The 24,721-nt window shown below is 40.5% G+C and overlaps 2 protein-coding genes across 5 annotated transcripts in view; one reads left to right on the top strand and one right to left on the bottom strand.

The window, feature by feature from the left end:
- The window catches only part of LOC134226456 (atypical protein kinase C), a 576,984-nt gene that overhangs the window by 327,639 nt on the left and 224,624 nt on the right, over positions 1-24,721 (top strand). The gene's annotated exons all lie outside the window — the stretch shown is intronic.
- On the bottom strand, positions 616-2,259 carry LOC134223594 (lipase 3-like). Its single transcript, XM_062702777.1, has 3 exons — positions 1,850-2,259; positions 1,207-1,770; positions 616-1,133 (listed from the first exon to the last, which is right to left on the bottom strand). Exons 1-3 carry the CDS (start codon positions 2,003-2,005, stop codon positions 639-641), a joined length of 1,215 nt encoding a protein of 404 aa, XP_062558761.1. The 5' UTR covers positions 2,006-2,259; the 3' UTR covers positions 616-638.

Raw genomic sequence — 24,721 nt, 5'->3', positions numbered from 1 at the left:
AGATGTTAAGTTCAGCGATTTTCAGTTTTCGAGGTTTAGAAGTTTAAAAGTTATTATGTTCGACAGGCTTAAAACCCAGAAAAAATCTGAATTTTGATAACGAACATCAGCACTATCAGAAAATTGAGGGTTCGCTTTAAAAATTTAGAAAATCAAAACTCACAAGTTTTGGAAGTTCAGCAGTTTCAAGCATTTACAAAAGGTTTTGAACATTTTCAACAAGTTTCCAAAGTCAGATGTTTACAAATTCACGAGTTTCAGAAGTTCAAAAAATCTTGAGATCAGAAGATTTGATCAAAAAAGATCGAAGATCAAAACTTTTGAACTTTTTGAACTTTAGCAGTTTTAGAGGATCAGATATTCAGATACTTAAATGATCAGATGAAGATTTGGAAGCTCACAAAAAGTTCACAAGTTTCAGAAATTCAAAATATTCCATGTTTTAAAAGATCAGTTTCAGATTTTAAAAGTTTTTGTGTCTGAACTTAGGATTTCATTTTCAAAAGATTCACCAGCACGCTTAGAATACAATAATTCACTCATATCTAAACACTTTTCAGTCGCATTTTAAACCATAATGATCTGAACAAGAACACTCAAAACACAATTTCCACATTCCGTTCCATATCACATCCAATTTATTCCGTAATCCACCTCAACACATCTTTGTACACGATCTCGTAAGCAGCGTCCCCATATATAAAATCCGAATGCTGCAGCTCCTCGTACGGCCGCATCCTCACCCGCGGACTGTTGATCAAGCGGGACCCCAGTCGCATCACCCCCACCGGATCAACGATTTTGTCCCGCAGCCCGTAGTGGATGTTCACCGGTATCGAGACGCGATCCAGCGGGTACTCGGGCGGTGTCTTCCGGCCGTACAGCCGAAGGTTCTTGCCCGTTCCGTAATCGAACGCTGCAAACTTGCGGGTCCAGATGAGCTGGACGTAGTGCAGGACCTCCTTGATGGAACCACCCGCAGGCATGGCCTGGTAGATTCGGTCCACCCAGCTGCGGTTCATGCCGACGCTCTCCCCGTTCAGGAACTGGTAGTACAGATCGGTGCAGATTTTTCGTTCTTTCTCGCAGGCCTCTACCGTGACTTCGTTGGTCGAGTAGATTGCATATGCCGACTGTTTCGGTAAATGGGGAACATGGAATTGAATAAAAGAATTAGAATACACTGAAGAATGTTTTTTTACTCACTTGGATAACTTTCGGTATTTTGGCGAACGGTAGGGCCAAAAAGCGGTACCACGTATTGGAGACATACGCTCCCGGAGCCAAGGCATCCAGCGCGATCAGTTTGTCGTTGTATTCGGGTCTGGTTGAGAGCATAACCATTGCAACGGCTCCGGCTTCCGAGTAAACCAACAGTCGAATTTTGGGTTGCTTTGTCCTTGCCAGAACCGTATCAACCATCGCAGGCAAGTCATAGAACCCTATTTCGTGCCAGCTGTAGTCCCAGAATTCCTTGGAGCAGGTGCACAACTTTTCGTGCTGATGCGAGTTCAGCGAAGATCTACTGTTTCCGAGCCACACGTCGTAACCGAGGTCTACCAATTGGTAGGCGATCGATCTGGTCGGGCCCAGCACTAACCAATCCGCTGAAGAATGCATGATCCCATGTTGCAGCAGAATAGCACCGCGAGATGAGTTCACCGCCGGTGGTTGATCACGCCAAATTTGATACAATTTCAGAATGTATCCATCACGCGTGACAACTCTGTATGATCTGCCTTGATAGCCATCGATCTCCAGCAATTGATCCTGCCGAGAAGATCCAATACAAAATATATTCGTGTTTTGATTTGGAGCGCAAACATTTTCAAAAAATAAAACAATTCACCGTTCGTTCACGATTTAGCGGCAACGAATCGAGGAAAGCATTCAGCGGGTCACACACGCACTCATTCCGCAGCAATCCATATCCTAGGACCGAACTTCCGCACCAGAACCACAACAACAACGACAGTCCCAGCGTTAACTTCGCCACGAGGATCATGCTGCTCCGCACCAGAGGCAGGGGGATAAATGATGCACACTTGGTCACAGTCACCGAATTACTAATGCCTCTAATGGTGGGCACCGCGACATGATGATTTCTATCGCTGCAGCCGTGTTCTCGATGATAATTAGCGGACTTGCGGTAGGAGCCTGCCGAAAAATCAAAAACAAACAGCTCCCCACATTGACATGGATTGCGCGCGGCGCGTCATGAACGGCGGCGTAAGATTCTGCTTTTTCGTGGGCAGTACATCGTGTGGAGAAAACGAGAACAGAGAGCGAGTCTGATGATTGAATGGATGAAGTGTAAACCGTGGTTGGAGAAACGAATCGACTTTGAGTCAGCTCTGGTATCGAGGTGAGTTTGGCTAGTTGTGAATTAACTGCGATGTTCTAATCAAATTAGGATGAATGAGGAATCATAAATTGAATTTCGATTAGCGAATCCATTTTTGAATACCAATTTGTTTCCTTGGCAAATACAACATCATTTTCAAAACTATTAGTTGATTGAGTGACAAAACTATTTTTCCTTATCTAACCAATGAATATTATATTGACAATTATGGCGCCTAAATAAGTTGCAGAAAATTAAATTCTCATAAAAGTAAATGGATTCCCAGCATCACACTCCATAGGGGAGAACGTTCTATCGTTGTGTTGTGTCCTATTGTTAAGATACTGTTCAAATAAAAGGTCATCGTATAACAGTATACAAAAAAGTTGTGTGAAATTTTGTTTCCCTTTTCCCTTGAAAGCCTCTGAATATCTGATTCGTCATCAACATTCGTGCAGACCGTTTTATTTTTAATCTCATCGTCAATTATTGTATTCCAATCTAGTCTGATCTGTCTGATTTTTATCTAGCACACTTCATTTACACTGCCAGCATACAAAAGTGCGCAGTTGCGTTACAATTGTACTGACATTATGGAAGCTTGACTTTTTAGTCGATATATCTGTAAACATTTAACGAATATGAGTAATCACTCGGCATTGCATTGGAATGGTTTTGGTCACTGGCGGTTATTTCGCAAGGATGCTTTGCCACTTCCTAGAAGATGCTGACTGATGCTGCTTTTGTGGACTGCTGGTACTGATGCTTTGGCCGATACATGCGATGTTACCAACACGAATGATCGACCATCATCGTAAAAATTAAAAACAGTCTTGCGACCAAAATACTATTTTGGTGGTTTAAAATAATACAGCGGTAAAAAATGATCATAATTTGCGTTTATTTTAATCAAAACATTTCGATACTGTACCGCTCATAAAAAAATCTACTCCGCCTATTTTTAATCGCAACAGAAAATGAAAAACATACCCCCAGAACAAAATCTACATTGATATTTTTTGAAAATTCGACCGCCACATGGTGGATTGTGGCGATGGATGCTTAGATAGCACGTGCTATTTGTACTGCGGACAATTTTTTCCCATCTATGAGAGCCTTGAAAATGATCACGAAAGTTGTCATTTTGTTGCAAGGCACAATATAAAAAACTTGAAATAATTTATGTAGCAATGAAACCTCATGCTATTTTTGCCTTTCTCACTCTATAGGATCACTCCAAACTCGAACTCTTGATAGAAGGCTCGGTGTGTTATATATCAATCGACTCACCTCGACGAATTGAGGTGATGTCTGTATGTGTGTGTGTACAAATGTACAGACACACTTAGTTTTATACAATTTGCTCGCAACAAGTTGCAATCGACGCGGATTGCGATTTAGTTGTTTCTTATTGAGAATTGGTTCGATCGGCTATTGCGTTCCAGAGTTATACAAAAAATATTATTAAACTAAAGTAAAATCTATCCCCCATAAAGTGCAAATTTGATCTCTCTTTATGTTTTTCTCACCACCAACTCTAGGTGGATTAATTTGGAATGAACCACATTTTTGTGCCTAACTCAAGAACGAATCAAGTAAAATGGAAATTTTTAATCTCTCTTGCTCACTTTTTCTCTCTCTCCCTCTCACTCTTTCTCTCTCTACCTCTCACTCTTTCTCTTTCTCCCTCTCACTCTTTCTCTCTCTCCCTCTCACTATTTCTCTCTCTCTCTCCCTCTCACTCTTTCTCTATCACTCTCTCGCTCTTCTCTCTCACTCTCTCTCGCTCCTCGCTCTCACTCTCTCTCTCTCACTCTCTCTCGCTCCTCTCTCTCACTCTTTTTCTCTCTCGCCCTTTCTCACTCTTTCTCTCTAATCTCTCACTCTTTCTCTCTCACTTTGTCTCTTTCTCACTCTTTCACTCTTTCTGTCTCTCACTCTATCTCTCTCACACTCACTCTATCTCTCTGTCGCTCATTCTCTCGCTATCTCTCGTCCTCACCCATACTTTTCCCTACAACATTTGGTTGCACATTGCATAAAGGAGCAAATTCATTCATCGTCACATTCTTTTTTTTTGTGCGACGCACATTGTTGAAAAAGGTTCTAACAGCTCAACACACGCACACTCACGGATCACTCGAAACAAACTTCATTGGTGGTGGTTTCGAAGCTTTGAAAAAGATTTCTTCTCTACATAACGATCCGTACTGCACTGTTTGGTTTTATTACGGCCATGGCGTTCATGACTTGCTCAATATGGCTGCTTTGAAACCAATATAACATAAGACTGCAAACTAGGAACATCATATCAAATTCAATCGGTACCTCCATAACGTCAACAAAATGATTTCTTCTATTCCTCCTTGAGCATGTTTACGAAATCGGTCAATAAGAATTGGTACGCATATTAGCGAACTGGTTTTATGTGTCTTTCGCAACTTCCCTTGTTTCACAACGAGTTTGTTCGTGGGAGGATCTTTAGAAGTGCGCAGTGGAGTATAATTTGATTATTTTCCTTTATCCGGTCGATGTACTGGTAGGTTTTATATAATAATAATTATCAGCAGTATATATTTATTACTAAAATTATGAAGATTCTGATTGCTTGAGATGAAATTCAAAACATTTGAAGCTGCCATCGATCATATCACCATTGAAAAGGTTCAACGGGAGAAGATAGTTGCTTTGCCACCAGCACCAGAACAATCCAGCGACGAAAGTTCCGCCGATGATGAACTAGTATTGGATGGAGATATTCGTGCTCCTGACCCAGTTGAAATTTACTCATCGTGTGAAGACCTAAGTGGAGTATTATCGGATATTGATGCGAGCATAGTAGAAGGATGCAACGTTGTTTTCATATAGCCAACTAGTCAGGGTTTTGAGATACAGATTGATCTTTTATGCAGAAGAAGTTTGAATGCTCACTATCGTCACTTAATGCAAACATTCAGAATAATTTCGATCATTTCTTGAACCCCCTAGATGCTCTAAGCAACTTTGCTGAAGATTCCATATAGCTTTCTCATTAGGTTCTTGAGATACAGATTGATGTTTTATGCAGAAGAAGTTTGGATGCTCACTAGCGCTAACTCATGCAAAAATCAGAATTATTTGGATCAGTTGTTGAACCGCCAAGGTACTCTGAACAACTTTGCTGAAGACTCCATATAGCTAACTAGTCAGGTTTTTGAGATACAGATTGATGTTTTATGCAGAAAAAGTTTGGATGCTCACTAGCGCCACCTCATGCAAAAACTCAGAATTATTTCGATCATTTCTTGAACCGCCTAGATGCTCTAAGCAACTTTGCTGAAGATTCCATATAGCTTACTCATCAGGTTCTTGAGATACAGATTGATGTTTTATGCAGAAGAAGTTTGGATGCTCACTAGCGCTACCTCATGCAAAAATTCAGAATTATTTGGATCAGTTGTTGAACCGCCAAGATACTCTGAACAACTTTGCTGAAGACTCCATATAGCTAACTAGTCAGGTTCTTGAGATACAGATTGATGTTTTATGTAGAAGAAGTTTGGATGCTCACTAGCGCCACCTCGTACAAAAATTCAGAATTATTTGGATCAGTTCTTGACCCGCCAAGGTACTCTGAACAACTTTGCTGAAGACTCCATGTAGCTATCTAGTCAGGTTTTTGAGGTATAGAGTGATGCTGTTTGGACGTTCACTACTCATTACTTGATTTTTGTATGAAAAAGTTCAGTTTTCTATGGACGCCTACGCCACCTAGTGAGTCAGTTCCGATTTAAATTGTTCACCATATGAAAGATATTAGTTCAAAGAACAGTATTGACGAAGACATGTATAGCTTTTGAGCTGAAACTTGCCAACAGATATAAAAAATGTAACTGATCTATAAATAGATCACTGGGCGTTAAGCGCTTCAGATCTATAAATAGATCACTGGGCGTTAACGGGTTAAAGCACGCGGAATTTTCGAATTGCTGTGCGTTAACATGAACAATTTTTGTTATTGAATTCGACAGCACATGCAATTGTAAAATTTGGGGAGACTTGATCCCCTTTCTATGATATCTACGCAATAAATAATTTTTCCTGCTAACCCATCATCAAATCTGTCAAATCTCAAAAAAATAAGAAACCTGAGAACAGATTTATATTTTTTTTCATTTTTTCGTCAAAATTTTGTATGAGTGACTAATGGGGGATCAAGTGACCCCATATTGAGGCATTAACTTCAAATCCAAATATCCTGAAACTTTGATGGAATGTTGACATTTTCATCAGTACAGATCATTAAGCATATTTATGGCTTTGTGCTGTGAAAAAACGAAAGCATTTGGTCATTGTTATGAAAAGTTGTTCAAATTTTGCGTGGCCAATAAAAAAAACTCTAGGAAGGTCAAAACATACAAACCGCCTTGCAGAATAAATAAGGTTGTCAATCCAAAAAATAACTTTTTCTGTAGCTCCTTTTATTTTTCACGAATGTCTTCTGAAGACTTTCGAAGCTTTTCGAGACGCAAGTTTTGCAATAAGAACATTGTCTGTATCTTTTTTCGTTGTTGAGTTATATCAATTTATTTTTTGAAAATATGACATTAGGCCGTTACAAATATTTAATTAACTTTTTGTCCTACTGGTCTCCGAAAGGTCAAGGGTGGGGGATAATAAAAAATAAATATTAAAATGAAAAAAATCAAAAAAATCCTCGGATTTGTTAAAGAATGTTTTGAAAATCCTCAAAATTATCCGAATTTTATTTTGTTGCCCCCTCAAAATATTAGTTTTGGCGTAAAATGAATCGTAAAAAAACCGCAGTGCAATGAGTCCATCATTTTATGTCTGCTGAACAAAATGGAGAAAACTTTGTTTTTATCTTCAGTCAACATGCTCATTGCTCATAGAGGTAGAGGTGTTATAAAGGCTCCACCCACTACCCCATACGCCATTACCCCGAAAACATTTTGAATCGGTAGTTTTCCATAATTATTTTTAACACCCGCATATACCAATAAATCGAAAAATGTCAACTTTTGTAAAGAATAAAGACATATACTATTTAGAGAAACGCAATAAAAATTATGTCTAACCAACATTTTTGATTTTTCGTCTAATTAGCTTAAGTATTATGTTATCAGAAAAATATATTAAGCTCTTTTAGTCAATATATTAAGCTCTTTTTTTGCCAATACTACCTTGGAAAGTGCTATTCTATGAAATGGAGTTGGAGAAAAAATTAAGCCTTCTTTCGATTATCGTGTCTGCCGGCTTCGTTTAATGAACCATTTTTGAGCAAAAACATCCAGCCCGGTTTAAAGCAAACAGAGGGGATAAGCAAGTAGAGCACAGAGGAGGTCCCAAAACGGAGCACATAGCAGGTTACAAACTGAGCATAGATTGGGTCTCAAACTGAGCACAGCAGGTCCCAAATGGAGCACAGAGCAGGTCCTAAATTGAGCACAGAGCAGATCCCAAACGGAGCACAGATCGGGTTCCAAAACGGAGCACAGAACAGGTCCCAAACGGAGCACAGAGCGGGTTTCAAAACGGAGCACAGAGCAGCTCCCAAACTGAGCACAGATCAGATCCCAAATGGAGCACCGAACAGGTCCCGAACGGGGCACAGAGCAGGTCCCAAACGGAACACAGAGCAGGTCCCAAACGGAACACAGCGTGGGTTCCAAAACGGAGCACAGAGCGGGTCCCAAACGGAGCACAGAGCGGGTCCCAAACGAAGCACATAGCAGCTCGCAAAAAGAACACAGAGCAGGTCCCGAACGGAGCACAGAGCAGCTCCCAAACGGAGCGTAGTGCAGGTCTCAAACAGAGCACAGAGCAGGTCCTAAACTGAGAAGTGAGCAGATCCCAAATGGAGCACAGAGCAGGTCCTAAACGGAGCACAGTGCATGTTCCAAAACGGTGCACAGAGCGGTTCCCAAACGAAGCACAGCGCAGGTTCTAAACGGAGCACAGCGCAGGTCCTAAACGGAGCACAGAGCAGATCCCAAATTGGGCATAAAGCAGGTCCCAAACTGAGCACAAAGTAGATCGCAAACTGAGCATAGGGCGGGTTCCAAACAGAATACAGAGCAGGTCCCAAATGGAGCACATAGCAGGTCCCAAACGGAGCACTTAGCTGATCCTAAAAGGAGCTCAGATCAGCTCTCAAACGAGGGAACAGAGCAGGTCCCAAACGGAGCACAGAGCGGGTTCCAAAACGGAGCGTAGAGCAGGTCCAAAACGGAGCACAGAGCAGGTCCTAAACAGAGCACAGTGCGGGTTCCAAAACGGAGCACAGAGCAGATCCCAAACGGAGCACAGAGTGGGTCCCAAACGAAGCACAGAGCAGGTTGCATACGGAGCACAGAGCAGATCCTAAACGGAGCACAGAGCGGGTCCCAAACGAAGCACAGAGCAGATCCCAAACGGAGCACAGAGTGGGTCCCAAACGAAGCACAGAGCAGGTTCCAAACAGAGCACAGAGCAGGTTCCAAACGGAGCACATTGTAGATCCTAAACGGAGCACAGAGCAGGTCCCAAACGAAGCACAGAGCAGGTCCCAAACGGAGCACAGAGCAGGTCCTAAACGGAGCACAGAGCAGGTCCCAAATTGGGCATAGAGCAGGTCCCAAACTGAGCACAGAGTAGGTCGCAAACTGAGCATAGAGCGGGTTCCAAACAGAGCACAGAGCAGGTCCCAAATAGAGCACATAGCAGGTCCCAAACGGAGCACAGAGCAGGTCCCAAATGGAGCACAGAGCAGGTCCTAAACTGAGCACAGAGCAGATCCCAAAATGAGCACAGATCAGATCCCAAATGGAGCACAGAGCAGGTCCCAAACGAAGCACAGAGCAGGTCCTAAATGAAGCACAGAGCAGGTCCTAAACGGAGTACAGAGCAGGTCCCAAATGGAGCACAGAACAGATCGCAAACAGAGCACAGGGCAAGTCCTAAACGGAGTACAGAGCAGGTCCCAAACGGAGCACATAGCAGGTCCTAAATAAAGCACAGAGCAGGTCCTAAATGTCATGAGGCTAACACGATGATACCTTTATGCCCAGGGAAGTCGAGACAATTTCCAATCCGAAAATTGCCTAGACCGGCACCGGGAATCGAACCCAGCCACCCTCAGCATGGTCTTGCTTTGTAGCCGCGCGTCTTACCGCACGGCTAAGGAGGGCCCCATATCATCATATAGCCCATTCCCAGAAATTTGTAATTTTTTAGCATTTTTCTGGTGGTACAGCATTGGAAAAAAAAACAATTCCAATTCAGTCATGGTTCAATGTGCATCAATACGTGCTGTTACTTAATATATAAGAACATAATGGCAGTCCCCTACTTTCTACCAGGCCTGGGAATTGTCGCGTTTGTCAGTGACACCTGACAAGATACATAAAAACATGGTCAGTCAAAAAAAACTTGTCAACTTCCAGTTTTCCGTCGCACGACTGGACCCCCACGACCAGATGACAACTTTTTCCAACCGCGACAATTAGCTTTTGTTGTATGTCTTGTTAGAGCACACATCTGCGACAAAAGTGTGACAACGCATACAGTTTCTACTCTGTGCACGACACAACATTGGTCCCGAAAGTAAGTTATGTCGCATCTTCTATTTGTCCATCTGCGTGGAGGAGCAATAGCAGCGGACAAATTTGAAACCTATCATCCCGAAACGGGCACTTTATAATTCATTATTTCTTTTTTTTTTGACAGATTTTCTGTTTAGAAATTTTATTTTTGCGTTGTTACGTACATAATAAGGCCGATACAAATATTTAAAATCTATTTTGTCTCCCCTCGGATTTTTTTTGCTAAAAAATAATATTTTGAGGGCAACAAAATAAAATTCGGATAATTTTGAGGATTTTCAAAACATTCTCTAAGAGAAGTCCGAGAAGTTTTTTGATTTTTTTTTATTTTAATATTTATTTTTTATTATCCCCCTTGACCTTTCGGAGACCAGTAGGACAAAAAGTATATTAAATATTTGTAACGGCCTAATACAAAAACAAAAAAAGTGTCTCTTGCATAGAGCAAGATCCCCCAGTGTCGAATAACTGAGCCTTAATGCAACGCAAGTTTGCTCGCTTTTCACGCGGTTTATTGAGTTTTCGTGCTTTTCAAGCGGGTTTTGGATTAATACGATTTTTTAAACCGATTTTGTTTACGTGGTTTTGAAAAAAAAAATCGGTGCCGACGAAACAGCGACTTTTGATAAAGTCGTTTTTACGCGTTTTTTGTGATTTACGCGGTTTTGACTTACGCAGTACAATCGTCCGCGTAAATATCTACTTCAGTGGATTCTGACCGGTACACCGTTTGTAGCAATTGCCTGATAGACGTTTATTTGACTGCAATATTTTATGTATAAGAGAAATACGGAATTTTATTTGAGCGAATATCCTACATTAGGGGCAATTAAGGAACATTCGATACATTTACTGTTGTGGGGCCGTACACTTATTACGCTGCATTTTTCTGTGTTTTTTCGAAACCCCCTCCCCATGTAAATTTTTTTCTTACACATTATTTTTTATTTATATGGAGAGTAAGAAAATGATAGTACTCCCCCCATAAGTGCTTACGTGATAAGTGTACTGTCATGAAACGCTCATGCGGGCTTGTTCATGCTATGTACAGCGTGGTATGTTTTTTGGTTTATGTTGTTCAAAATACAACAGCTTGTGTGCTCGAGTGTTAATGGCCCGCTTAAAAGATTTCTGGATATAGATCATTACAAACCATTCGTGATTTTTAAACATACATTTTAGATATGTAATTAAATGACGGATTTTGGTTAAACAGGAGGAGCTGGACTAAAATCACCAATATTCGACACATTATTATTATGCCGTACACATTGACCGGCTTCAACGGCTAAACCCAGAAACCACACCATTTCAGTGGTTTCCCCACATTTTGTCATCAATTCATAATGACAACATTTTGCTGACAACGACAACAATTTTTGTCGCGACAAAATTCGAAGGTGACATGACGAACTTTTTTGTCAATAACCATGTTAACTATTCTAATCCGTCTGGTTGTGCAAAACCTTAGTCGTGATGGAGAGCGTCACACGACAACTATATCGTAACAAAATAAGTATGTGACAAGATTCAAAATGTCTTGTCGGAGCGAGAGACCAGTAGTACGCTGTATCGAGCTACGTTGGTTAGGTTTTGTTGTCCAGTTTGAGGTGACTGTTTTCTCTTTGGTTTTGTCGCATGGTTTCTCTGTATGAAGGTGACAAATCCCAGGCCTGCTTTCTACCTTCAAATGTGCAAAGAATGTCAAAAATGATTCAAAGATCCAAAGAACTTACCAAAAGTTTCGTTAGACATGACCAAGAAAAACCCAGATTTATCCACCTAGCAGTGAATATGCCTTTCTCGTGGATTACTAAACAACCCCAATCAATCAAAAATAAAATCGAAAAACATGTTGTAAAAACTGCAAGTTTGTTTTCAAAAAGGATGTGTTAAAAAGTTTTTGAGTGTGTTGTTATTTATGCTTTTTGATTAAAAGATAAAGATGGATAAAGCTTTGGAAGCTTTATTGCAATCGAATTGGAGCTTGCTTTTTCGTTCAGTATATTTGCCATAATCGTCAGGCCTGGTAGCGGGTCACTTTTTTCAGGTCAGTCACTAATAAGTTTCTTTTTTCGACCTCAAGTCACTACTTCTCGGAAAAAGTCACTATTTTCAACCATTTTGAAACTATTGACTAGGTTGCGTTAAGAGCATCGCCGCGGAATGAAAAAAAAAATATTGAAAAATTTGAAACTTTTTTCATGACGGATATAAAATGACGGATTTCGAAAAAAATTACCACTTAGTAATTTTTGGCCAGAAAGCTGTTCGCAATTCTTAGAGACTTCAAATTCGCTCCGAATTTGAAAGAGCGATTAATCGAAGGGGTTTAGTGTCGCAGTGATGCAATCGGGTTAATAGTGATGCAAGCAGGATGGTCACAGATGGTCTTTTAAACATTATTAAGCTCTACACCACATCTCCAAACGATTGCCAATTGCATTTCTAATGTTCAATACATTTGAATCAACTGTTGCAGATGTTTACACATGTATCGGATATCAGCCTCAATATCTGTTATCTGTGTCTACACCTTATCGATTGAACTGTTGAGTATTGAGATTCATCTTTTCAATTAAAGTTTGATATTTTCATCTCAATGCTACACAATTTTAGATACATGTCCTGTTGTTTCCGGAAAACCTTGTAAAATAGTGAAACTCTTTCGAATTATGTTGATTTGTCCATAAAACACCTGCTTTATACCTCTTTGACATAAGTATTATTAAACACTGACATAAAAACATTTATTTTTGAATTAAAATGGAAAAAAATGAATCTATAGATTTTGGGAGTCGAACATTTATTACGTAGGGGATTTTTTTTCCATAAGGAGCAAAACGAATGGTCTCTCGACATCTGCTCCAATAAATAGTTACTTAAGAATTTTCCAAAATATATTCTGATGACAATTTAGACATTCATAAACATGCATAAACTTTGGATATTCCATTAAAAAATCGTGATTTTTTAAAGATTTTTTATTATTTTGAGTTTGGTTCATATTTGTAAACTTTGTGAGTCAAATTAAATCTATGTCGAAATAATATTTAAATAAATTTCCGTCATAAAAAATTCATTTTCAGACACAAGCCAAGATTTTCCGAAAAAGTTTGAACCCATATTCAACATTATTGCACTTTATTTTGTATGACTTGTAAAGGAGCAGAAAATACAAACAAAAATATTAAAAATAATAAAATAAAACAAACTCATCAGATTTTATGTATCGTAAGACGAACTATTCCATTTAATTCTACTCGACTCGACTTGAGAGACTAAAGACGTCATTACCGTCATTACTTTGAGGTCGAAATACGTTTAGTTGTAAAAAAGGAAAATTAATGGAACTAAATAATTTATGACAAGTGAAGACATTCCATCAAATAAGCACACAATTGGATTTGTTGAATAATGTCTTAGCAATTCATATTTTTTGCAGAATTTATTGCCCCTTTGAATTGGAATTTTCGGCCAAAAGATATTAGAGGGAGACATAATTTTTGAAAATTATTCGTATCGGCATTATTAACTTCATATAAAAGTAAATTTTTGTCGCTGCAAATGAAATTTAAAGGCACTATTTGGTCACTTTTTCTGCAGCTGAAAGTCACTATTTGGTCCTTTTTTTCCGCCAGTGTTGGTCACTCAAGTCACTATTTTGAACGGCATTGATCGCCATCAGTCGCTAGCATTTTTAGATTTAAATTTGAAGCATTGGGTTACGAATGGTCTTTTCTGGCACAGGAAACAATATTTTACCAAAACACTTTCGTAATATTGTGTGTATAATCATGATCAAATCGTTTGTCAGATATGGCCAGTGCTATCGGCAGGTGCCTTGCTACAATAGATGGTAGTATCATCATCATCATCATCATCATCAAAACACTTTCTTGTGTGCTCAGTCGAGAGTTGACGATAGGAAAGTTGAAATTGTGGCTTCGAAAGGGTATGCCGAAGCGCTATGGCCAGACGGGAATACTTGTCGATACTCTTTAAAGGTTTCCATTTCCTAGAAGTTTGGGTTTCTTCAAGATTTCAATTGGGAATCTGAAATCGTAATATTGCGAAGTGCATTCTGGACTTTCGACAGCTGAACGGTAAAATGCGTTACTGCAAAGCTGACCATGCTGAAGGTGGCTAAGGTGATTACACAATTAATCTAGTGGTGAATTTCGAATTCACCACATGCTATTCTATTCCCATTTTCAAAAGCTCAAGTCTGACATAATAATTTCCGTACAATGCTAAAATTTAAGTCGATTGTTCAGCATAAGTAAGCAAACTATTTTACCAATATTTCACCTCTATGCGCGTTGCGGTTCTTTCAGCTCTTGAAAAATGCTCGTAAAAACACGTGGTTTCCAAGATGGCCGATTTGTGGCCCTGTTGTATAATCACCCTAAGAACACTTCAGAAAATTTTCCTATCTAGGTACGCGATGTATCTATTTTAATACACATAATACACAGAAATTAATTCCTCGCACATTACCCCAACCTTTTATGACATTTAAATTGTAAACAGTAATTCGATCAGCGGTTTAGGACGATAAAAATCTAGCTTTGTTGTTTGACCTACGATAGTGAGATTTAATGACTGCATACGTGGACTTTCGACGTTGTTTGAATGACAATTTGCACAAATTCGTTTCGTCCAGTCAGGCTTGACCAATACCGGTTCGAAAACATCTGGTCCCGAGCTCGGTGCTCAATGGTTGTGAGTCGAATTGATTTACGTACTCTCTCGATCACTGGACATCGTGACGCATCAACCGTCAAGACTCAAGTGATTCTGCATGTGTTATGCTTGAACAATTGTTTTAACGTACTCGTACTAGAAGTGCAACTCACTGATCTTATTTGATGCTTCAAGTTTTTGTTTCTGTGCGCTTAAATCAATCATAATAAACCGTACAGACCCTTGAAAATAGTACCACAGCGGGTACTTCATTACAACTCGAACCACACGGCTATTGTCAAGTTAAAACCTTGCACCTGCCGAGCGTCGTCGCCGTGCAGACTGGGCAATCTTGTTGGTCATTATGACTTCGTTACGATGATGATACTGACAATCGTCCCTCATTGAATTAGGTGTACTTAGAAGTAATCGAAAACTGCGGGGCGCCCAGCATCACTCCAAACAATGTCAGTCGCCGTATGACACCAAGTCAAGTATAGCACCTGGTTACGGATACTGACTGATCTATTCCAAACAGTGCCGTACGCGTTAGGATGGCACGAAAACTCATAACATATCCATGCCAGGTTGTACACTCTAACTTTCATCTACTCAGTGTCTGAGTAAAATTGTATTGCCTTCTCTTTTCTTCCCATAGAAATTTTACTCAATTTGAGTAAAATTTCTGCGGAAAAAATGGATGGCAATACAATTTTACTCAGTTACTGAGTAACTGAAAGTTTGCGTGTACTAATCTGGGACAAGAGTTTGTAAATTCCTCGATCCGATCTATCTATAATTTGGAATTTCAAATTATTTACAACTTATATTTTTGAAACACCCTACCGCAAACCAATTCTTAGAAGAATCCGCTGGAATTGGGGCAGGTCAGGCAGGTGGAAACATATAACGAGAAAGCGCGAACTGTTCAATCTAAATAAAACCGACTGATTGGGGTTTTCCTCTGGTCTTCCGATTTGCGCCGGTAAACCATACGTACATGAAGGTGGCGGATTGTTTGCGAGCAGTGCGAGCTCGCACTTACGCCAAGGTCAGGTGCTTTTATGGCACTTCACTCACAGCTATAGCGGAGGTCTGTCTGCATGCCAGGTAGAGGTAATTCGGTTGTTTGCAATTATCCGGCTTCGATTAGCTATTTTTTGGCTTCTTCTTGGCGGGCTATCGTCATCATTAGCCGACTAGACGAACAAGAAGTAATAAGCATTTACGTCAAATTTTTGCAGCATGATGGTACGAGTGTAGTAAAGGACAAATTAGACAAATGATGGATAAACGAAAAGCATCTGCCGCCATTCCTCACGACTCCATGATTTATGATTAATCGAGATCGGTTTCTGAGCCGTGATGCGTGCTTGGAATTATTATTGTTTTTTTTTTGCGATGTGCATATTCGGCACAGACAGCGGTTTGTGTGGTTCGTAAAGAGTTGACAAATATACTATTTAAGAGCAAATAATTCTAAAATTTTGGGAGTTTTAAATAACGTCCCTTCGCTCATTTTTTTAGCTGCAGAAATGTACTAACAATATGGTTGATACCCAGCTCCGTTCTTTTTCTGTGTTGTATCAACTCTGCCAATGTGTTGCCTTTCTTCATTGCACTTTCATCGAAGGACTAAATAGCAATCTGTAAAAATGAAATAGTTTTCTTCTACGCTTGTTCAAAAATTTCGTAGCTATCGCCAGGACTGAAAATGGTTAATATTCTATAAAATTGCTGATTAATCGTTAACCATTCCATCGTAATCCACAAACGTTTCGGTCATTTTTGAAGGATGCTGACTGCTGAGGGTTCTATGGATCATAGTTAGTAAAAGGAATGCCATTTTGGTCGGTATGTACACCTGTTGAATATAAAAGGTAAATGCCAAGCATCGATTTGTTGATTCCAATGCAATTGCATCTGACCATATGGAGCCTGAGTTGCAACAAATGAGAAGACTGGTATGTCGTACATGCAGTAAGGTCTGAACTATTAATCTATTTTAAATGCGTCAGCGGTTCTTAAGGTTAATTTTAACGTAGTGCGGAAGCACATTCTATATGACCCTTGAAAGATAAGATGGTTTTAAAGTACTATTTAAGAGCGAGCTCTTTATTCACAGTGGTGATGATGGGCTCCTCATTTCATCAAACATCCTCATAAAAGAAGCGTTTCTTGGGTGCGGATTCTTCAGAGCTTAAAAAATTAATTATTAATTATTTCAATCTTCATTGTCATTTCAATTGAACCCGGAAGGAAGAAATGTGTGGTAGAATAACATGCTTTGCAATCGATATACAACACCTGAATGGTTTAAACTGAAAGCGTTGTTCTCCTTATTATCTTGCTCGTATACGAAGTAAATGTGAAGCCTATAGGATCACTCTGAAACCGAACTTTTAAAAGATGTGTGTGAGTGTGACCCATAGTGTTCCCGGAAATAAGCAAGGCACCAAATAAAAAATATGGTATGGAACAATATAAAAAATTTGCACCGAAATATCATTTAAGTATCAATATTTGTTTTGAATTGGAACAAAATAATAGCTTGAGAAAGTGATCACCTAAAATACTTACAAATATTTTAATCTGATATCATCAGAATATTTCACTGCAAAATATTGATATTGTCGTCTGATCTTTTATCTTTTATAATTTTATATGAATCATGTCCGTATCTCATTTTGCTATCACATCACGATTCATTATCGACAAATTGTCTGTTTATGTCTGTATGTGTGTATGTACGTACCTATATTTATGATAGCCGTACACTCCGTGCTGGAGCAAAACTGAATATAATGTCATATTCAAGGTCACTCGTTCTTGGGCCGCCAATCACCAGTCTCCCTGCACACATCTTCCTCGATTGCACACAGCCAGCGAGTGAGAGGTCTACCTCAGAGCCGACGTCCTCTTCCAGGTTCTGCGTGCGTGCGTGCCCAATCTAACCCCCACTGGCTGGCAGTGATATTATGGAAGAAAGCTATCTGTATTACAGTCAGATTTAGTCCGGGAGTTAGAAGGTGTTAGCTCTATTGCAGATCCAGTGACCCATTTCAGACTGCCTGGTATTTCATGACCAGTCCGAGGCCACGTTCACTTACAATAAGCCCCGCTTGTTTATGCTACCATTATCAATTGGATAATGGATCCATAAGCAAACTTCCGGATTATTCAATCCAGCGCGTATTTAGTTTTAGTAATGGAATTATAGTATGAAGGTACAAACAAATTGAAACAATCTCACCAAATTAATCCATATCCGGAGAATTGAGATTCTCACGGCGCTTGCTATAATCTTGAAAGAGCATGTTCACTAATCCCTTATGAAGCATGATGCGATCCGGTATAACGATCCACGGCAGTGCTCCATACGTGATTTGAACTGCACATGCGTATCCTGTTTCTAAACGCAAAATTGTCAGCGCAGAAGCACTAAACACGGTATGCCAGCACCGACAGCAGCCCGAATAGCTATCCGCGAAATGAAGCAGCACAAACTGCCGAGAGATCTGACATCCCATCGAACGCACAATATTTATTCACAAGCCATAATTGCTAAACAAAATTGAACACTTTAACCATTTATTTATATTGAAACTAAACAGAAATTCATTAAAAAATTGCAAAAAATTTGACGTAACGAAAAACAAACACGTTCGCTCGTCAACGCAACACTCTTCGATTCCCGACGTCCTCTTCCAGGTTCTCTGCCAAATACCACTTTTGCTGGTATCTCTTTCGGCATACGCACTATATGTTCAGCCAACTGTAATCTGCGATATTTTATAATTTTTATACATTTGGTACATCTTGGCGCCATTCGCCATTTTCCATCACGCCGCCAAGTATTGAGCGCAGTATTTTCCGCTCAAACACCGTGAATTCGATTCGTCTGCACCTTTAATGTCCATGCAGGGCGGCTGGATGAATCAACTATGCGTACAGAGTTAGTTTTATCCCTGTCTGTAAGCTGCGAGATTTTAGTTGGGTACGCAAACTACGTTTGCAACCGCAACACGTCTTTTCACCTCGCGGCTAACGCCATTATCACAAGATATATTAATTTGTCGACAACCTTAAATCGCATCTCATCCATTTCCACTTCGGGACCCACACCGTTTGAACTGCCCAGTTCTCGTTTAAAATAAAAGAATGGTTTTTCCAAGATCTACTCCAATGGTGTAGATGTCATGCGCAAACAGATGATAAGTCTGGATGAGGAATTTATCAAGGAATTGTTGCAGAGTAAACATCTGGTCCGTTGTTGATCGGCCTTCTAGGAAACAGCTATTCGCCGATAAAGGTTTCCGAAAACAGGCGCACTCTGCTAAACAGAATTTGAGAGATTACCTTAGTCGTATTGAGGAGTGTTATACCTGGCAGCAAATTAAATTTTCATAAAGAAATAGATATCCTCGATAAAAAAAAATGCCAAATAAGAAATCAAGGATGAACAATGAATAAGCACAGCAAAGATACCGTCTTTCCAGCGGCCTTACCATTCTTTAGCTCTCGAACAGCCCAATGGCCGCAATTATAATAATAGGGTAATTGATCCGATAGTCGTGGGTGTTCCTATAGTTGCGGTAGTGTTGTTTTTACAAACTACGTTTTTAACGGAGCAACCCATTATATTCAATCAAACTGTTGTCATGTCGTTAGATGAAATAACGAAAAACGGTTTGGTTTTCCTTAAATTCGGTAAATTATCACTTAAATGCATTGTTTTTATCTCGGTTTTGCACCAATAGTTGCGATAGTATTCCCATAGCTACGAGCCCCATATAAAAACAATGGTGTGGTGAATAAAGTATTTTTTATTTCATGATAATAATAATGAAATAAACTAAAATATTTAAAAATGACAATAATAGAAAAAATGATGACGAATTTGAAATTCAATCGTAGTAGGCATTTGAATTGCCAGCATACTAAGAAGCTAATAAGAAGACATTTGAAATTCAATCTCAGTAGGGAATTCAATATTATTCGAACGGTGAAAATAAACAATGATCATTCAGTGTTCTGTTTTTGAAGCGTGAACATGCAAATTATCCTTCGGTGTTCTGCGCTTGTTTCGTTGGTGAAAGGCAAATCGGAAGACGAATTTGCTTGGCTACGACAAATGGGATTTGCAAATATAGGGATACGAATCAAAAAATATCGCAACTATTGGAACACTGCACCAATGATTGGAGGTATCATTTTATGTAACAGTGATGGATGCTGCTTCAATTACGATTTCTTTTGAAGCATAATTAGTGACTATTCGTATGCAAATTTGAGGTAGGTGAAATGGAGTATGGGGCCTCCCTTAGCCGTGCGGTATGACACGCGGCTACAAAGCATGACCATGCTGAGGATGGCTGGGTTCGATTTCCGGTGCCGGTCTAGGCAATTTTTGGATTGGAAATTGTCTTGAATTCTCTGGGCATAAAAATAGCCTCATAATATACAAATGCAAAAATTGTAACCTGGCTTAGAAACCTCGCAGTTAATAACTGTGGAAGTGCTTAATGAACACTAAGCTGCAAGGCGGCTCTGTCCCAGTGTGGGGATGTAATGCCAATAAGGAAGAAATTAAAAAAATGGAGTATAGGCTTGGTTTAAGCCAACAAATAGTGGTGGAACGTGCTTAGTTCCTCAACTATTGAGTCTTTTACCCTATTCGTATAACGATTGTACGACAATTCCCCGAAAACCGTTTCCCCGAATGTTTTCCTCTTAATTTTAAGTGTGGTATAAAGTGATGAGTTCTGGATTCAAGGACAGTTTGGATGTTTAAACTTGTTTTGTCATTTCTCCCTTATTAATCATTACAAATGGGATATATCAAATATACTGTGGGATACTGCTTGGAAAAAATGAGTCTGAAAACTGAAGAAGGAGATAATACCATCCACATGTCATACCGCAAAAGGAACATACCGCCAAATGATATTTCGCAAAATGTTCGACGTGAAAGTGAATTGAGCAAAAGGGTTTCCAGTGAAACGTTATACAATTATATATACAAAGTTTTACAAAGGTGTTGCCGGACGGTCATTTTGACCGCCATTTTGGTGTTTCACGTTTGTAACAAAACAGATTATAGAGCACAACATATTGACTTTTTACAAAAAAAAAATCTCTAACCCTTACTAGTACGACAGCTGCCCAAGCCACGACGTCAAAATCATCATAGGAACGCTCAGGTTGGCCAAGAGGAGGAGTTTAGACCGACTATTGGAAAGTTCAGCGCTCACCGGCTGACGAACGAAAACGGCCTACGACTAATTGATCTCGCCGTCTCCAAGAATATGGCCATTCGCAGCACCTACTTCCAACACAGCCTCCCGTATCGGTACACCTGGAGATCACCACTGCAGACAGAATCACAAATCGACCACGTTCTGATTGATGGACGGCACTTCTCCGACATTATCGACGTCAGGACATATCGTGGCGCTAACATCGACTCTGACCACTATCTGGTGATGGTTAAACTGCGCCCAAAACTATCCGTCATCAACAATGTTCGGTACCGACGACCGCCGCGGTACGACCTAGAGCGACTGAAGCAACCTGATGTCGCCACTGCATACGCGCAGCATCTCGAGGCAGCGTTGCCGGAAGAGGGTGAGCTCGATGGGGCCCTTCTTGAGGACTGCTGGAATACAGTCAAAGCAGCCATTAACGACGCAGCGGAGAACAACGTCGGGTATATGGGTCGAAGTCGACGGAACGATTGGTTCGACGAAGAGTGCAGACAGATTCTGGAGGAGAAGGACGCAGCGCGGGCGGTCGCGCTGCAGCAAGGTACCCGGCAGAACGTGGAACTTTATAGACGGAAGCGGAGACAGCAGACCCGCCTTTTTCAGGAGAAGAAACGCCGCCTGGAAGAAGCGGAGTGCGAGGAGATGGAACAGCTGTGCCGTTCTCAAGAAACACGCAAGTTCTACCAGAAGCTCAACGCATCCCGCAAAGGCTTCGTGCCGCGAGCCGAAATGTGCTGGGATAAGGATGGGAGCATCTTGACGGACGAACGTGTGGTGATCGAAAGGTGGAAGCAGCACTACGAGGAACATCTGAATGGCGCTGAGAGTACAGGCAGTGAAAGTCAAGGCAGCGGAGGAGATGACTACGTCAGTTCAGCGGTCGATGGAAGCCAACCAGCCCCCACCTTGAGGGAAGTTAAGGATGCCATTCAACAGCTAAAGACCAACAAAGCCGCTGGTAAGGATGGTATCGGAGCTGAGCTCATCAAGATGGGCCCGGAAAAGCTGGCCACTTGCCTGCACAAACTGATAGTCAGAATCTGGGAAACCGAACAGCTACCGGAGGAGTGGAAGGAAGGGTTATATGCCCCATCTACAAGAAAGGCGACAAACTGGAGTGTGAGAACTTTCGAGCGATCACCATCCTTAATGCCGCCTACAAAGTGATATCCCAGATCATCTTCCGTCGTCTGTCACCATTAGTGAACGAGTTTGTGGGAAGTTATCAAGCCGGCTTCGTTGACGGCCGCTCGACAACGGACCAGATCTTTACTGTACGGCAAATCCTTCAAAAATGCCGTGAATACCAGGTCCCAACGCACCATCTGTTCGTTGATTTCAAGGCGGCATACGACAGTATAGACCGCGTAGAGCTATGGAAAATTATGGACGAGAACAGCTTTCCTGGGAAGCTTACCAGACTGATCAAAGCAACGGTGGATGGTGTGCAAAACTGTGTGAAGATTTCGGGCGAACACTCCAGTTCGTTCGAATCGCGCCGAGGACTAAGACAAGGTGATGGACTTTCGTGCCTGTTGTTCAACATTGCGCTAGAAGGTGTTATGCGGAGAGCCGGGTGTAACAGCCGGGGTACGATTTTCAACAGATCCAGTCAATTTATTTGCTTCGCGGATGACATGGACATTGGCGGCCGAACATTTGCAAAGGTAGCAGAACTGTACACCCGCCTGAAACGTGAAGCAACAAAAGTTGGACTGGTGGTGAATGCATCGAAGACAAAGTACATGCTTGTGGGCGGAACCGAGCGTGACAGGGCCCGCCTGGGAAGCAGTGTTACGATAGACGGGGATACCTTCGAGGTGGTCGAGGAATTCGTCTACCTCGGATCCTTGCTAACTGCTGACAACAACGTTAGTCGTGAAATACGAAGGCGCATCATCTGTGGAAGTCGGGCCTACTACGGGCTCCAGAAGAAAATGCGGTCGAAAAAGATTCGCCACCGCACCAAATGTGTCATGTACAAGACGTTAATAAGACCGGTTGTCCTCTACGGACATGAAACATGGACAATGCTCGAGGAGGACTTGCAAGCACTCGGAGTATTCGAGAGACGGGTGCTTAGGACCATCTTTGGCGGTGTGCAAGAAGACGGTGTGTGGCGGCGAAGAATGAACCATGAGCTCGCCCAACTCTACGGCGAACCCAGTATCCAGAAGGTAGCTAAAGCCGGAAGGGTACGATGGGCAGGACATGTTGCAAGAATGCCGGACAGCAACCCTGCAAAGATGGTGTTCGCTTCCGATCCGGCAGCTACGAGACGGCGTGGAGCGCAACGAGCGAGATGGGCAGACCAGGTGCAGAACGACTTGGCGAGCGTGGGGCGTATCCGAGGATGGAGAGATGCGGCCTCGAACCGTGTATTGTGGCGTCAAATTGTTGATTCAGTGTTATCTGTTTAGATGTTAACTAAATAAATGAAATGAAAATGAACCCTTACTAATTTTGTGAAAAATGAGCCCACATTTTGGCTCAAAGCTCCCCTTAAAAAGATAATAACATTATTCCGCCCAGATACATATTTTAAAAGGACTAAAATAAAATCTCCTCCTAAGAATAAGTTGAAAATTTTCCATTGAAAATTATGAAATTGCTTGACGACGGTATTTTTCGGTTCTTTCAGTCTTTATGACAAGCTTAAACGGGTTTTGTGTCTACAATCCGACGTTTCGGTGTTAACTGCACCTTCTTCAGTGATTAAGAGCCTGCGTTTTGTTGTACTTATGTGTGTCATGCCCGTCATATTGCTGTCTGAGAGTTTCGATTTTTATGCACTCCATTGTTTCATTGAAATATTTCTACGAAAAGCTTTGCTACTATGAATCGCTCAAACCGATGTAGGGTTTCTCACCTGATTCCCGGCCTAACATACGTACGACCGCATTATTTATTTGATATTTATAACAGGAAAGAACTTTTACAGAATTGTGTGGGCCGTATAAAACTGCAATGAGGTTCACTTCTGCTTAAAATAGCTATTCTTGCTAAACATCGTTTGAAAAAGCTTCTATTTGATTTAAATGTATTTCAGTCACAGCGATGGCTTTTCCGGCATACCTCAAGTTACTTCGGCATACGCAACAATTTACTCAATCTCTCACATCCAACTCTCTCATTCTCTCTCGGGACGGTAGAAAATGCGACGTAAACAAAAATATGCTCGTTTCACGACAACGTGATCATAATAATTTTTATTTGGTTGACAAGATATATTCACTCATCCAAATTCCTTCCAAACACTTGAAAACAATTTTTTTTTCAATTTTTGAAATCGAGAAAGTTATAAATAACAAGATAGCGTCAACATATTAGAAGGTTTTTCCAGCGATTTTTTAGCCAGCGATGTTTGACTTGTGGCTTGTGATGGCTGTGGAAAATTTTTAATGTTTGTTTGAAATAAAAATATTTTTTGGCGGAATATTTTGTAATTGTTTATTGCTAATATTGTTTAATTGATGAAAATTTTGTATTTTTTTCCGTGAAAATTTTTAATTTCTTTATGGATTTTTTTTTATAATTGCAATTTTTGCTTTTAAAAGTGCTAATTTATATTTGTTTTGTGGAAAATTCTCAATTATTTATGGAATTTTATATTTATTTATTGCTCATACCCTGATTTCTTTATTGGGAATTTCCTATTTCTTTATAGAAAATTTCTAATTCTTCATGGAAAGCACTAGTCAGACAAAAAATATTTTCTTCCTAAAAATGACATTTCCCTAAATTCGGAAAACAGAATTAGCCAAAAACATAATTTCCGAGAAATCAACTTTATGACGGAATTATCATTTTCTAGAATATAATAAGAATTTATTAAGCGAAGT

Source organism: Armigeres subalbatus, chromosome 3 (assembly GCF_024139115.2).
Source record: "Armigeres subalbatus isolate Guangzhou_Male chromosome 3, GZ_Asu_2, whole genome shotgun sequence".
Lineage (NCBI taxonomy): Eukaryota > Metazoa > Arthropoda > Insecta > Diptera > Culicidae > Armigeres > Armigeres subalbatus.
Note: the sequence above shows the minus strand (reverse complement) of the source record. Positions and strands in the feature narration are given on the sequence as shown.